We start from the raw sequence: 15,239 nt of genomic DNA, 5'->3' as shown, positions 1-15,239 counted from the left end.
GAATCATGAATTGAACCATAATCCAAAGTGTGGAAGTAATTGATATGCTTTAAATAATAGGGTGAATTCTCGAATTCTCTACACCAGATCATCTTCTTGTAATAGAAAGCCGACATTTCCAGACAGTGGCTTCACGGGATATTGATTCTTATTCAAAAGACTTTAGTTACCATATAAGTACTTAGTAATTTAGATAGATAGATAGATGTTTGGTGTCAAACAGGGACAAAATAAAAGGTGAACAAAAAAAATGCAAAAAAAGATGTTGACAAGAAGGGGATTCGAACCCCTGCGGGCTAAGCCCATGAGAACACACTGTCTGAGCCAGTGAAGCTTTCGCTTGAGTCTAATTGTAGTCTGTTAGTTGAATGTTCAGAATTGGTAATTCTGTTGGATTGTGAAACCTACCACACGCCATAACCACTCGGCCACCTTGCCTGATGAGTTGTTATCGATGCCTATGAAGATGTATTTGTACAACAACGCATTAAACAATTGGCTTTGAGGCAAATACCACACAAAACACTGCACTAGAAAAAAATGTTCAATCCCGCCCTCGACTGCTATTCGATATTCTGTTGCTGGCTCCAAGACTAATTCTATTGCATATTGTTATTGATCATGATTCCCCCAGTCTTCAATTTCCTAAACACAACTGTTAATGGAATATATTTTTATTTTTGAGCTTCTAACAAGATCTACATATGCATCATACATCATTCTTATTATATATCAATATAACATTGCTTTTGAATCGTGCACGTGCTCACGGCCATGGGCTCCCGCAAATGCTTAAGTACTTATAGATCGCCGGATCGATCACTAAGCTCAATTCGGCCTAACATCCAGCAATAGCGCCCCATATATGTAATGTATCGTATTTGCTTCTATATTAGGATTAAGTCGAACATTGTCTATTTATTTATCATTATGCAGCTGTGACAGCTGCGGGAACGATATATGGGCATGATGTATGATAATCGATATATATAACCTTAATTACAAATAATTGGACATTTAACTATCTATTTGTCTCATACGAGACAAACTTTCTATACCATACATGGATAAATACTGAACAATTGCAACCGTGGAATATGCATGTAGTCCCCTGTGGTAAGCCAGTCTCAGAGTTATTCGCAAGTGGGACGAACCAAAAAAGGGCGTGAATTCGGAGTCAACAGAGGGGTCAAAATTTGATAGAATCGTCAAATCGTCAAGGTCCCGTTCAGCTTCTTGCTCAAACTCACAGAAAATACCCACGGCTCGCAAGGCTCCGATCCCTCATGTTTAGTCCCAGAAGAAGGATCCTGCCCCGCGAAAGTAAACACGCAATCCTCGGAAGCTTTAACAAAACCTTTCCCGTCGTCTGACCATACATATTCGCGCGGTCTTGATTGTACCGAATGCAAGAGCTTCCTATGTCCTAATGCCTCTGTCATAATAGCCTGGAGCATATGTCTGATCGTAAATTCCCCTCGAGAAGGTAAATCGTCTGGATCTTTGGTTTCCGTTTCGACGTCCTTGGGTTTTTCCTCAGATTCAAAGTCCTGGGGGTTTTCTTCAGATTCAAAGTCTGGAAATATTGAGTCAGAGGCCCTCGGCTTCAAAATGTCCGCCCCCCAAAGCCAATCAGACGGTGTGGAGGGTCGATTGGAGGTAAATTCTCTAATTGGGGGCGTGCGTTCTAATTGCAGAGGTGAGGGGCTTCTTAGAGGTTCTAACCCCAGGAAGTCCAAATCAGGATATTGAGTCCGAGGCAAAATAATATCATCGTCGTATGTTTTCCAGAACAGAGGTATCGTCGGGGGTAGTGATCCAGGGAATATAACCGGTTCATCCAAGAGTGGAGAATTAACTGGGATTGTTATCTTTGTCTTTGGATCCTGAGCTTTAGTTGCGGATTCAGACGGTGATAGGTAGGTCATCGATTTCAAAAGGTTGGTTTTTTCATCCAATTCACATTCTAAATCCTCGCCAACGCCCTGAATGAGCAGATTGTGGATCCCGACGCCATTGTCTAGGAATGTGTAGAGACCCTTTTGAATGGATTTGTGGGTTCGAATGACCTTGCTCCAGTGCTGGTGGGTTTCCACAAGGGCGATTAACTCTTTGATACCTAGGTATTTGACGACTTCGAGTTGAAGCTCCACGGGAAGCGCCATCAAGGGGTCGGTGTTTGATAATTTTGATAAAGACATCTTAGATAGTAGATATGATTGAGACTGTCTATGTGTTCTGATCTGATAATATAGTCTTCTCGATACAGTGAAATGCAACTGAAGTCTGTGTATAGTATCTCTTGAACGGGTCAATAAACAGTGGAATGGATATCGATATTCGGATGAATGTTAGGGCGATTAAAGGAAGGAAAGAAGCCAACAGACATTCGAATTCCCTCTTTTATATATGTACATACCTACAACCTAGATGGAAAAAAAAAAAAAGTTTCAAGATCATCATATCTAGAGTTAGTTCTAATATCGAAGGTCAGTTTTATAAGTGCTAAATTAAGCGATTGTTGTGTACAAGCCTGTCACATGGCCGACTTTCTTTCTTATAAACGCCATGCGAGATTTAATATTAATTCTAAATCTGGATAAATGTATAAACCGATTGAGATGAATGACCGTGAAGGTGACTATTTTGTAACTTATACGAAGGGAATAATTAATGATAATCGATCGTCTATGAAGGATCGGTATCATCATGAGGATATACATGTCTAGTCAGCTGTAAGCGTAGAGAGGGCTTTTTCAATAATAAGATAGTGGATTAAATAATACAATTGTAAAATCGTGTACGAGGCTTTTGTCTATTTACGGAAGTAGATACTTGAATCCTAGCTTGTGAGCGGGAATACAATCCCTATTTAAACACTTAAGATGTTAATGACTAGGTTGTTTTGAAGTATATGAAGTAAGAAGAGACCTAGGTAGTTCCAAGGTGTTTGTACCAAGGATTGTCAGGCCAGACTATTACAGATTCCAAGTCTGAGAATGAAAGAACTACGGCAGGCCTATTTCCAAAAGGATGTGCATTTTCCATTAAGAATTATTTCATTATCATTTTGTTTCCCTTCTTTGTCCTCATGTGTTCTGCTACGTCTAGTACGAAGCAATGGCAGTTTCTTTTCCTGTTTTCATTATCATTAACATGTGAATTCATAGGAGCTAGTGCAGGGCATTGTGTGCATTATAAGAATGCATGCATAAACAAAGAGGTATTTGGGGAAGCAGTACAGTGCAGTACAGTTTATGTATGGTATGCTCGAAAACGAAAGGGGAAAAAAGCGAAAGCGTAAAGAAAAGAATTGAAGATTTTGGTGATTTCCCGTTGAATAAAGGGGAGGAAGACCATTTATGGGTAAGAAGTGAAGTAGAAGAAGAAAGAAGAGCAGGATACAAAACGCCAGTTGGAAGTCGCAAAGGGAAGACCGGTGGCTTCCATGCCCTGTTTTTCAACCGTCTCAACTTCTCTCTGAGTAAATATAAATTGATGGAGTGAAAAGAAAAGAAGAAAAAACTTGTATTAAGGGCTAAGGCCGATAATTTAGAGTAAACCAACAGCCATCAAGACTGCCATTACCAATCCTCCCATCTCAACTGGAACCTTGATGTTAGCAGCAGCAGCTGGAGAGCTGGTGGAGGGGCCTCCAGTCTCAGTTTCACTTCCAGTGGGACCCTCGGTGCCCTCAGTTCCTTCGGAACCAGTGGTGGCGGTAGAGTTAGAGTTACCGATGATTCCGGTGGTACTAACGAAAGTAGTGACAGTCGAAAGCTCAGTTGTCGACGTATAAACACTTTCAACAGTTGAAACTGTAGCTTCCGGAATGATGCTGGTAACCCCGTCGGAGACGATAGTGGTGCCAGAGGAGACGAGGTAAAGAGAGTTTGTACCAGTGGTAACAATAGTGCTTTCGATGGTACTGGTGATAAGAGTGGTGCCTGAGATGGCAGCTGAAGCTTCAGAGGAGATGGAACCAGCAGCAGAAGTCAAAGACTCGATGGCCGAGGAAATAGAATCGATGGCTGAAGAAGCGGATCCAACGACTGAAGTGATGGAACTCTCGAGACCGGTTGGGACAGGGAGAGTGGTCGTGACTTCGGTGGTCAGGACCGAGGTGGCTCCATCAACAACAGTAGTGTACGGAATGGCGACAACGACAACGCTATCGGTCGCAGTGGATCTATTCCATCAATTGATTGTTAGCGAAGTTCTTTAACCTCGTTAAATAAAGATACCCATCACGATTCATGATGTTTAGTTTGTTACAATTAATCACAGGGTGCATTTGGGTATATGTAGACCACTGATTCGGGCGCCAATGGGAAGGAAGGAATAAACCAACCAACCAACAACACTGTAGCCTTGAAGCCAAGGAGGAGGAAAGATAAGGAGAAAAAAGCTTCCCGAGGCCAAGCTCAAGGATGCAAAGGTCTAGAAATAGGATGGATGATACGTACGCTGTGACTTGAACGGGTGGATTAGCATCGGTAGTGGCCTGAGCCGCGACATGACCAGCTCCAGCTAGAATGGCGAGAGGAGCAGCATAGCTGACGAATTTCTTGAAGCCTGCCATTTTATCGATTTTCTTTCAATTGAAATAAATCTTTGATCGATGTCGGAGTTTAGAGAAAGAAGGTCTGTTTTAATTTTGGAAGCAGCGAATGGAGATGAACCTGGGTTAATGAAGAAGGTGGTGATGGTGGTTGGTAGTTAGGTATCAATCACAGCAATGGCGAGGAAGCTTAAGTCAGGATGAAGAGAGGAAGAAAGGAAGAAGAGAGAAGAAAGCGAGAGAAGAAAGGCGATTTAATTATTTTTATATTTAATTGGGACGTAAAGACGCCGATATATAAAAAATAGGTGATTAGGTCTTAAGCTTCTTAACTTTCACACTTCCTTTCTCGCTGGAGATACCACCCTTTTTCTTTAAATACTTTTTCACAGATCGAGTACTGACATTCGCACAGACTGACAATTGCATAGCATAGCCTCGAACTCGGAGAAAGAAAAGAAAAGAAAACAAAGCAAAAGCAGGAAATGCATGGGAGGAAACCAGCGATTGGACGCCTATTGGATGGGAAAGTCGTACACGTAAACAGCGTATCTCCGACGACATGACTTCAAGAAAGAGGCTGGGTGGGGCGGTTACATACATACACTCACCTATTTCTTTGCAGCTTCAAGCTAAAAAAAATCCAAGAGAAAAAAAACAACCTGCAGCGGGGGTTGAGTGCCTGGTACTTGTAGGTTCCTGTGCCTTGATTTCACACTTTACCTAACTGACATGATAAGATACTCGCATATCCATCAGCCCATCCGTCCAATGATACTGTCCAATTACTTCCAATCAAAAAGAATTGAAGAACCGAACGAAGTTACATCATCGCTTTCCTTGGGTGTGTGTGAGGGCAAAAGCGAGTGTGTTTGTCGGCTGGTAGAACCAGATACCCGAATACCCCTGATCCTGGTCTTGTACATGCAAGAAAAGTCAAGACCCCACGCTAGCTCCGTCGAGCAGACGAGAAGTGACGACAGCCACTTCATTTTTCTACAATTTCCTGTGGCTAGAAGGTGTTGGTCGTGGTGAGGCGATTGGATGGTATTATATCATCCTTTTAATTCGCCATCATGCACACATACTTCCTTCCAGACATTGATTGATTGACTGTTCCGTATTGCGAATGAAGGGGAGATGTGGGTATATGTCGGGTACACTTGCCCTAGCTAACTGACGTTAGTATGCGCTCACCACCTACCCCACATCCATACATACCGATAATATCAATTATAGGGATTATGAATTCGAGTTTCAGGCCAAGTGTGACGTGATACCCCGTGCTTGGTCTGGTATTTCAAAAGTAAAAAAAACGTTTGACACCCGGTTCTCGGAATCCACGTTTGCATTTGCCTCTTTGTTTTTCTATTCTTTTCTAAATCGCGACAAAACGGCGGATATCTAGGCGTGCTTAGCCTAGACTTATTTGTCAGCTACGTAGCCTGGCATGTCATGGTTTGGCTGCATTGCTTCCGAACTTCGAAAGCCGTGGCCATCTTTATCGTGTACATATCAGTATTGATATGGTATTAATAGACAGTGTGAGGAAGATCTATAACTTTGAATGTATATAAGTTCCATAGCCAACTAATGGTCTCCGGTCTCGTCTATCATCAGATATATAAAAAAACTAGCGGGTGTAGCTACTGATCATGAGTTCTATAAACCTGTCTCGCTAACCTCGGGTTCTTTAACCTCCAGTCCAGAATTTTCTGCTTCAGCTCCTCTACCGTAATATTCTCATGTTTCCCCACATAGCTCAGTTCCTCTTCTGTAGTAGTATCAATATCAGAATATAACGGCGGAGCATATGCCGCTGAAACACCTCTCGCCCAACGAATGTTCCCGCCACCTGTGTCTTTGCTTTCATCCCTAACTCTCCAAACCACCGTTTTAACATAATAATTCAACTTATTATGCTCAATTTCATCTCTTAACCATCTTAGTCCGCGTAGGTTGCTGCTCCCAGTCCACCTCATCACTTCTGTTTCTCCCTTCGCTTGCCCATCAGCAGGTTTTTCTATAACGGCAGAGAGTTTAGTACCATCGACTGTTCTAAACACCCAATGGTCAACAGCCTGTTCCGTGATCTCATCGATCTGTTCTTTCTTTCTTTCCAAACTCTCGAATTCTATCTTAACCACCCTTACACTGTCGGGCAGTTGGCAGTTTCCTACCCATTGCCCACTGAGCCGTAAATTGGCATCACGTTCCCAATACCAAAAGTCTGTATGACGAATGGTGATGACCACTTCTGTAGGTCTGAAATAATGCATATCCAATATCCTTTGGAGTTCCCTCCCCTCTTCTAATTGGTATGCTTGCGCGAACACTCTAATCTTCTTGGTTGAGCTGTCAACACCCTTATCATATAAATCGTCCAAGATGGCTTGAACCCTTTCTACAGTTTCAACACGAGCTGGTCGACGATCCGTGCCCGTCAGGTAGAATGATAGCTCAGCGGTAGTCCATGGGAGGTACCATGCTTCCGAGTAGATTGCTTTACAGGTTCTGAGTAAAGAGACGGCGGAGGTTAGGGGTGCGAGGTAGTCTGGACGTGAGTAGGGTGTTGAGGAAGGGTAAGGACGGGTGTAATCATTGTACGGGGTCAAAGCATATTCCCAAATTTGATTACGAAGTTCGCCGGGGAGCGTGAAGAGCGGGGATGTTGATTGAGGGTCTATGGATGTGAGGTTTGGTCGGGTGAAGGTTGAATTGGACGAAGAACGTTTAGAACGTTTTCGGGATTTGAAGCGGGATTTTAGGGAGGTGAGTTTGGAGGAGGATAAAGAAGAAGTTGAAGTTGAAGTAAACATTTCGTTCTTGTAAGAGTAAATGTCTATGAAGTATTGGAAGTGAGTTACTGAACTGGGAGGATTATATTCGTTCGAGAGGACTAGGTTAAGAATTTAAATGTCCGTCAGGAAGGCTTTATAGATACAATATAAATCCAAACCACCAGCTCGTGATCGAACAAAATCCAAGAGGTTAAGGCTTAAAGCCTTCCTACAAGGCTTTGAAAATAAAAACCTAAAAGCCTAGCATACAGCCCTGGGTCAAACTCATGCGAGTCGGGATACTTTTAGTTTGACACATTGGACTGTTGGAATGTGCCGTCTAGTACCGGACTTTCGACTTCTTGTACCACATAGGTGCATATGCACACCAGACCAGTCATTCCCTTTCCCCGCAAAACTCGCCTGGTGAGTCAGGGTACTATATGTACGCGAGGCGAGCCTTTCTCTAGCCTAGGTAGGTAAGTCGATGTTTGATTGACCATGGCCATGGACATGGACATGGGCATGGAAGGGACTACTTGTATATACGCGTATCGACATTGTCCATATTGGCGGTTCGCAAGTGTTGTGACATGCTGAGGTATATACAAGACCGGTCAGTTTCTGTGAGAGAATTGGCCCTTGCTTAGAGGCAGGAGATATAGCATCGTGATAAGGAGGAAGTGAGGGGATGCGAGAGGACGCGAGGAGTTATCGGGACCTCTGAAGGGACCGGTGTTGGTGACGTTGGAATGACAGGGAAGGAAGTGCTCTGTGTGTCCCCAGCGACGACGAGGACGACAACTGTTGGATTTTATGTGGGCAACACAATAATTGGTGCATTTTACCTCCGCAAAAAAGTTGGCGTTCGTCGACTATTAGATGCCAGGAAGACATGTCGACACCCTTTTATGGAAAAGGACATAATTTCTCATGGCTGTTACACCGTAGCTATTACTAGGTATTTGAGATATATTGGAGTCTTTGGACCTATCAAGAAAGAAACCGCTTTAGATCTCATGATATCATTACTTAGAGAGTGACTATAGTACTACCGGCGCGGGCGTCGTGTTTGGATACATTCGATATCAGCGTATGGGGATATGTGCCCCGATATGTGCCTACTCTAGACAGGATGCGCTTCTGATAAAAATTCTATGGGCTACTATAGTAGCTACGACTTTCCGATGTGCCATAAACAGGATGGTTGCCATCAGTCCCGTAACCAGGGTTGCCATATGCAGGCTCCTATATTTGTTTATAGGACAGATACGGAACTAGGCGGCGTAATCACGCGTCCTAAACTACGTTGGTGCAGTTTCCATAGGTAATTTTTTTTCTTTCTAGTTGATTCCCACTATAAAAACGCCCTCCCTGCTCCCCTTTCTCCATCACCAATCAATCTCCATCAAACAACATCATCAACAACAAACAGCCCCTAACGGAGAGCTCATCAAGGCTTCGCCATTGAATCCATCATCCTAATTCATTCCACCAGTATGTAGACAGTTCTTTCTGTGTCTTTCCGGATGTCCGGTCTGGATAATCCACGATGCTAATGTCATATAGCTCTTTTACCATCACCATGTCCCGTTTTCCTGAAGCTTTGAAGGACACTGTCTCCAGCGGCTCTTCTCCACCTCGTGGCCGTCAACCAGCTGTTTCTTCTCCTTTCCCAGCTGCTCCTGCTACTCCTACTCGTAGAAGAAACAGCGCCCCAACCTTTAGCCCATCCTCCCATGCAAATATCCTTCGCGTTTACCCCTTTGACGGTGCCCAGGCTATTGTCGTCAACAATTTGAGTGTCTTTGACAGGGTTGCTAGGGACTAGGAGTCCCTTGAAACACTTGTCCAGGAGATTCGAGCCTCTGGGGCCTTTATAAATGTTGACTTTTACAACAATATCAACGCTTTCGTTCTTCGCGTCGTTGTCCCCACGCGCCAATTTGAGGATGCTCCCCCTCTCACGCGAGGAGTTCTATCAGACCATCTCGAGCTTGGGAGATTAACTTTGTTCGTCGCTGAGGACCAAGGACGCGATGGTTCTGGATACTTCTCAGTTCGTACTAGACCCGAAATAGTTGCTTTGGAACGTCAATTAGCTAGTGTTGAAGTTCCAGAGATCATGGTTGCTGGGGTCGCTACTCTCTCCGATCCAATCCTTTTGTCTGACACTGGGCTTGACCACGAAGTTGTTTCCTTCAACAGCTTGGATGGAGTAGGTCAGGCGGCTGTTAGACGTTGGTGCGAAAGGTATGGGTCTGGGAGACCTAATCGACGTTCTGACAACATTGAAATTCCAGATACCGCACCGGTTGCGAGGTCTAGGGAGACGACTAGGCTTTTGAGGGAGCTTGGGATTCCTCGAAGAGGCTCTCGAGGGACTGCTATCATCGTAAGTACATTTCGATAATTCCCATTGACGGATGAGACGGACGTGTCTCTCGTTCACGAGTTTTCAGCTAATATTAAAAAAATCAGCAATGGATTATTACACGCGAGATCCGACGATTCCGCGGCTATATCGAGGAGCACTCATTATACGAACAAGCTACTAATCTCCTCCAGCGCTTTCAACAACTCTTCAACGAAGCTGTACTTGAGACAACTACTCACAACAATATCCGCGCCAGTTCCAACCAAGAATCCGTCGGCGGTCGTATCTGGGTCCGTTTTGATATTAACGGGGTTGTCGAGCGTCCAACCCATACATATACCCGTAACCGAGCCCGAAACGGCGCCGCCACCGTCGGAGCCTTCGATCCACAGCAAGATGTTCGCAATCGACTTACCCGTATCGACTGGCAAATCGCACAGGAGCTTTTCTTCCGTGCTTTCCCCGCATTGACTGTTACGACCGTCAATCGTACTGACTCCGCGGGACGCATGACTACGGTTACTACTATCAATAACGCACAAACGCCTGCTTCTCGAACCGCTGGTCGCCTCGCACAATTCGGGCTTAGTACTCCACCAAGTCCAACTCCTGATGCCACTTTGTCACCAACTCAGGTCTCATTCTTCGCAGATACTGATTGTCGCAGTTCTCAAACTCCATCCGAGTATGCTGCTTACCGCGCCCATCATGCGAGCGCTCGTCGTCAATGGCCAGAGGCTATTCGTGCTTCTTGTCACGATGAACGTGAGGCTTCACCTGGTCTTAGCCACTACGAAGATCAAAACCGCCCTCGTGACGAATGGCATGTCATTGGTGGGAATAGCGGAGCCGCTATTCTTTCTGGTCACCCTGGTGGAATTGATGGAAGCTATCTACAAAGCCTTGGGTTTCCTATAACAAGAGGAGGGGAATTGAAGCGTAGACTTACAGCTGCGAGCTATAGAAGCCCTTCGCAAAGAGAAAACGAAGCGAAGAGGATAAGAAGATTCCTAACGCCAGAGCCTTACAACAGAGCTAGAAGAGCTTTGGGAGAGATCCGATTGATCGGGGCGGAAGAAGAGCAAGAGGAGGAAGTATTGGAGTTTAGTGAGGATGAAGAGGATGAAGAAGATGAAGAGGAGGAAGGTGAGAATGAAATGGATTGGGATCACTTGAACGAAGGAGAGGATATATAGATTGTTTGGAGATGATTGGATGAGGGTTGGCCTTCATTATTTTGCCTTTGAGCTTCTGGTTGACTTTCCTTTTATCTGTATACCTATTCCTTTCTTTCTTTCTCTACTCATTCCCGTTTCTCTTTTCATACAATATGTTTTTTCTTATGATCGAAGTGCTTTAGCTGCTATCGCTGTATTTTTTTCTACCCCGCGCGAAGAGATGTTCATGTTCACCATCCATCTCTTTTTTTGTCTTTTTTTCGTCGCTTTCGTCGATCGTTGTACCACTACGTACCCAGATACGAATCGTACCTAGTCTCTTCTGTATCAGAGGCACCGTACCTATATGTACCTAGTGTGAGATACATACATTATCCCAGGTCTCCCATAGATGAGACTAAATAATACTACGCCTTAAACTTTCATTAATATTTGCTCCGGTCTCTTTTTATTAATGCGGTTGGGTATAAAGAGGAGTCTAGAAGCCTGTAGGCCTAGAGAACCGAGTCCTAGGCAGAAGCGTGATAACTTCGAAACCAGGCATGCCAAAAGCTTTAAAGATATAGACGAAGGAATCTCAGGTTAAAAAAGGCGAGTGGTAGGGATATGCTGATGCATTCATGCAGGGCTGGGAATTTGCTGGGGTGGTATGTAGATATGGGGGGTTGTTGCCGGTAGCGGTTTAAACTTAGAAGATTTCTAGGCCTGTTGCATATTGTCGTATACGCAAGCCGGATTATATATATAGTATGTGTAACGTTGTCGACTGTGTATCTCGATGCATGCTAACGTTTGTGTGACCAAGTGTCCGTATGGTCGGTGGTGGTATATGCTTCACTTTTTTCGTTCTGTCGTTTGATCAATAGAACCTTTATTTTTTTTTTCTGTCTTAACTTTTTTTTTTTTTTTTTGAAAAAAGAAACAAAATTCTGCGCCATTATGGTTCAAGCTTAAAACCAGAGTTGTTTTGTTAGTAGAAGTCAACAGGATATATCATGTGCTAACCAGCATGGGATTTCCATTGATGGCGGGGTTTTAGCGAGGTGGAAAGATCTAGAGAGAGGTTCGAAGCGAAGCTTTTGCAAGAATTGGAGGTTGTTACCACCAATGCAATAGAAAAATATCAAGGTCTGGAAAAAGCTAGTTACCGAAGTAGCGAAATAAGCAAAGGGCTAAAGTCATGGACAAAAAAAAACTTTATTGGCTACATTTTTTGGAATACAAGAGCTATTATATTTAGCTATAGTTGAGATGTGGATCGGTCTTGATCAGATTGATTTCATGATCAGATAGATACTTATGCATCACAGTCGAGACGGTCAACGCACTAGATGTGTGGTATTTTAAGCAGTCCAGATTGATATTAATTGTAAAGACAGACGTCAACTTTGGTCTTAACGTTCAAGAATGATTGACAGCTAACGGAGTCTGGGTGCTAAGTTAACACATTCTTCTTCTTCTTGGTAAATTTAAATTTTCGATTAAATTCATTAAGTTTAGATCACATATTTACTCTTATAAGATGATTTTTAAACCTGTGTTATGCAAAGAAATGTAAACTGTTATTGCGCTTGGATACTCTCAACGTGATCAACCGCATTAAATCATGAAAGAAGATCTACAAAAGTCAAGAGAAACCAAGCTCCAATAATTAATACACACGATTTTCACACCTGAGCAACCTGGGTAAAATACGCGCCACAAAGGATTGTTGTGTCTTAAGATCTGTTCTTTCGGATGCGAATCAAAAACAAAAAATAAAAACGGCGTTTTAAGCTCATATCCTTCCAGGTCTGGGTACGAAACAAGCTTATATCCTACCCGGTAGGACGGGCGCTGCTCCAGAAAGGAAACCCTGCGGTGGGTTGTGCTACAAAGCTCCTATTTTAATCTTCAAGAGGGATAAGAAGCTGGCTACTCGCGTGCTTAATTTGTCAAAGTTTAGGATTAACACTCCATGTCAGACTTGGGCTGACAATTTTGGATAGGAATCATCTCCGAGGATTGTAAACATTGCATTGGCTGCAGGACAGATCGGCGGGCTGTGACTAGTCTTGTTCCTTCCTGGGTTCCTCTGGCGTATTTTCCTTTTTAGAAAATCCTATGTGATTAATGTATTCGAGATACTTGAAATGTCGATAGAGGATTGTATTTTAAGTTTCTATCCTAAAAAATGATTCTGACTTGGATGACTTCGTCTTCGCTAAGTTTGACGACTAGCAAATCCGGGTCGAACTAGATAATGTAGCCGTGGTACCGCTGCCCAAGTTAATAAACTTCGTAAGAATATAGTTGAGGGAAGTATGCATGGAAGGACGGGAGGGTGTAATGCTAGCTTTCTATATTACCTGTCAGCTCTATGCTAAGCCGAGTCAAGTTGAGTCAAGTTATAATTGGCATTGTATGACAGGATGTGCATATGTGTTGGTAATGATTCCGCATGGGATCAGACTTAAAAGAAAAAATTAAAAAAAATTGGGGAAGGTCGATACGAGTTTTGCTTCAGCGTACTGTTAGGATTTTAACTGAACCATGAATGGTATGTACAGGTGATGTAGACTGCCCATACAGGGAGGACGATCGGTTTATGCGTATTGGTGAGCAGATGTTGTTGAGCGTTTTTAGTCTGTTTTCGGGTCGGAAATCCTGGTTTGGGGGACGGATATAAGAAAGATGGCATTATTGGCACTCTCTTAAGCTGAAGCCTCTAGCCTCACTTACCTACCTTACCAAAAAGAAACGAAACAGCCAGAAAAACAGAAAAACAAAGTAACAAAAAACGGAACAAAAAAAGGAAGATGTTCTAGATCGGGGGGATCCAATTGGTTTGTTACGATATCTCGGCGCATATGTGGGGTTTCCTATCAGATTTTTGTGAGAAATGCTTGTACTACCTTCGGGAGGACGTTGTTTTTTGCGGCGTGGCCCTTTCGGTGGCGGAACAAGCGGCTCTTGGCTCAGTGATATCTCGCTTGCGGCTTCTGGTAGACGAGATATCCGAACAACGATAACTTCTTTGTCGGATAAATGCAGTGGTAATTTGGGTTATCGAGCTAATATATCCAGATGATCACTTTCGTGTAGTAGTGTGCTTGAAGCGAGAGAGGATACTGTGTGGTATAACACTGGAAGTATTCATTACGTTAGTGCGAGGTCTCTTTATTGGTAGGATGGAAGGTTAACGGGTTTAGTGAGAGGTGTAAGTTGAGCGGGGTGTTATGCATGGCTGAGGGGGTTATGGCTGAGGGGATAGACGGTCTGGTAGACAGACCCAAGGATATTGGCAGTCGTTAGGACTTCAGTTCTTCGCGTTTAGTAGCTCGAAGCTGGATGAGGTTTCCGCAAAAAGTAATATCTTGGGGAGACCTAGGATTATGAAGTATGACTTTTGAGCGGGGTTCTCATCTGGGTGTAATCAATTTGTGGATATTCTATCTGGTAGCTCTAGCTCTGGGTTTGATTGGTACTAGGTACTGCGATTGGTTGGGTACCGGGCAATAGTAGAGTCGGGGGAAGTTGAAGCTAAGGGTGATTGGTAATCTAGTGAATAAGTACTGCGTCCTATATATATGATATGCCAGTATGGGAGGGAATAGTAGCGGGGAGTAGGATAAATACCCCCCTCAGGCCACTTTCTGCTCCTTCTTTTCTTTCCCCTTTCTATCATCAGCATCAGCCATTCTCTTTGCTGCTTACATCCCACAGATCTCTACGATCATTCCACATTCATTTTGAATTTTAACGACGCTCCCTCTCAACAAAAAGGATTTTTTGTTGCTTTTTCAAGACATTCCTTTTTTTCAAAAACCAACCAAGCATTTATAACTCAAGATGAAGATATCTACTCTCATGTGGGCTGCCGTCGCCGGCGCTACCGCTGTCTCCGCTACCGGATGTAATGCCGCTTGCAACAACCACTGGTCAGCCAAGTTGACCAAGTGTAACAAGGAGATCACCAACACCAAGAACCATTGGTCTACTAAGTTAACCAAGTGCAACAAGGACATCGCCTGGACTAAGGATCACTGGTCCAAGAAGTTGGTCGTCTGCAACGCTGCACTCGCTAAGAAGCCCGGTGCAGCCCAGGTCGTTAAGCAATACGTTACCGTCACCGCTGCCGGTGCTAAGCCGGCCGCTGTTACTGTCACAGTCACTGCTGCCAACAACGCTGCTAAAGTCATCACTAGCACCGTAACCGTAACTGCACCATGTGCCCCCACCAACCCAGCTGGAAACGGCGGTAATAATGGCGGTAATAATGGAGGTGATGATGATGATGATGATAAAACCCCAGGTGGAAAGGATGGCGATGATGGCAAGAAGGACGGTGATGATGGTAAGAA

General features: G+C 43.8%; 4 protein-coding genes across 4 annotated transcripts; 1 reads left to right on the top strand and 3 right to left on the bottom strand.

The window, feature by feature from the left end:
- Positions 1 to 1,208: 1,208 nt before the first annotated feature.
- On the bottom strand, positions 1,209 to 2,201 carry AOL_s00081g84 (uncharacterized protein; the record flags this gene model as incomplete). The annotated part of the gene is made up of 1 exon (XM_011124902.1): positions 1,209 to 2,201. The coding sequence occupies one exon, from the start codon at positions 2,199 to 2,201 to the stop codon at positions 1,209 to 1,211; it is 993 nt and encodes a 330-aa protein (XP_011123204.1).
- Positions 2,202 to 3,552: 1,351 nt separating this feature from the next.
- AOL_s00081g83 (uncharacterized protein) lies at positions 3,553 to 4,582 on the bottom strand (the record flags this gene model as incomplete). The annotated part of the gene is made up of 2 exons (XM_011124901.1): positions 3,553 to 4,189; positions 4,467 to 4,582. 2 exons carry the CDS (start codon positions 4,580 to 4,582, stop codon positions 3,553 to 3,555), a joined length of 753 nt encoding a protein of 250 aa, XP_011123203.1.
- A 1,625-nt stretch (positions 4,583 to 6,207) lies between these two features.
- On the bottom strand, positions 6,208 to 7,380 carry AOL_s00081g82 (uncharacterized protein; the record flags this gene model as incomplete). Its single annotated transcript, XM_011124900.1, has 1 exon — positions 6,208 to 7,380. The coding sequence occupies one exon, from the start codon at positions 7,378 to 7,380 to the stop codon at positions 6,208 to 6,210; it is 1,173 nt and encodes a 390-aa protein (XP_011123202.1).
- Positions 7,381 to 8,926: 1,546 nt separating this feature from the next.
- AOL_s00081g81 (uncharacterized protein) lies at positions 8,927 to 10,914 on the top strand (the record flags this gene model as incomplete). The annotated part of the gene is made up of 3 exons (XM_011124899.1): positions 8,927 to 9,130; positions 9,197 to 9,736; positions 9,823 to 10,914. The coding sequence occupies 3 exons, from the start codon at positions 8,927 to 8,929 to the stop codon at positions 10,912 to 10,914; spliced, it is 1,836 nt and encodes a 611-aa protein (XP_011123201.1).
- Positions 10,915 to 15,239: the final 4,325 nt, after the last annotated feature.

The sequence above is a fragment of the Orbilia oligospora genome, assembly GCF_000225545.1.
Source record: "Orbilia oligospora ATCC 24927 unplaced genomic scaffold scaffold00081, whole genome shotgun sequence".
Taxonomy (NCBI): Eukaryota; Fungi; Ascomycota; class Orbiliomycetes; order Orbiliales; family Orbiliaceae; genus Orbilia; species Orbilia oligospora.
This window is presented reverse-complemented; position numbering and strand designations above follow the sequence as displayed.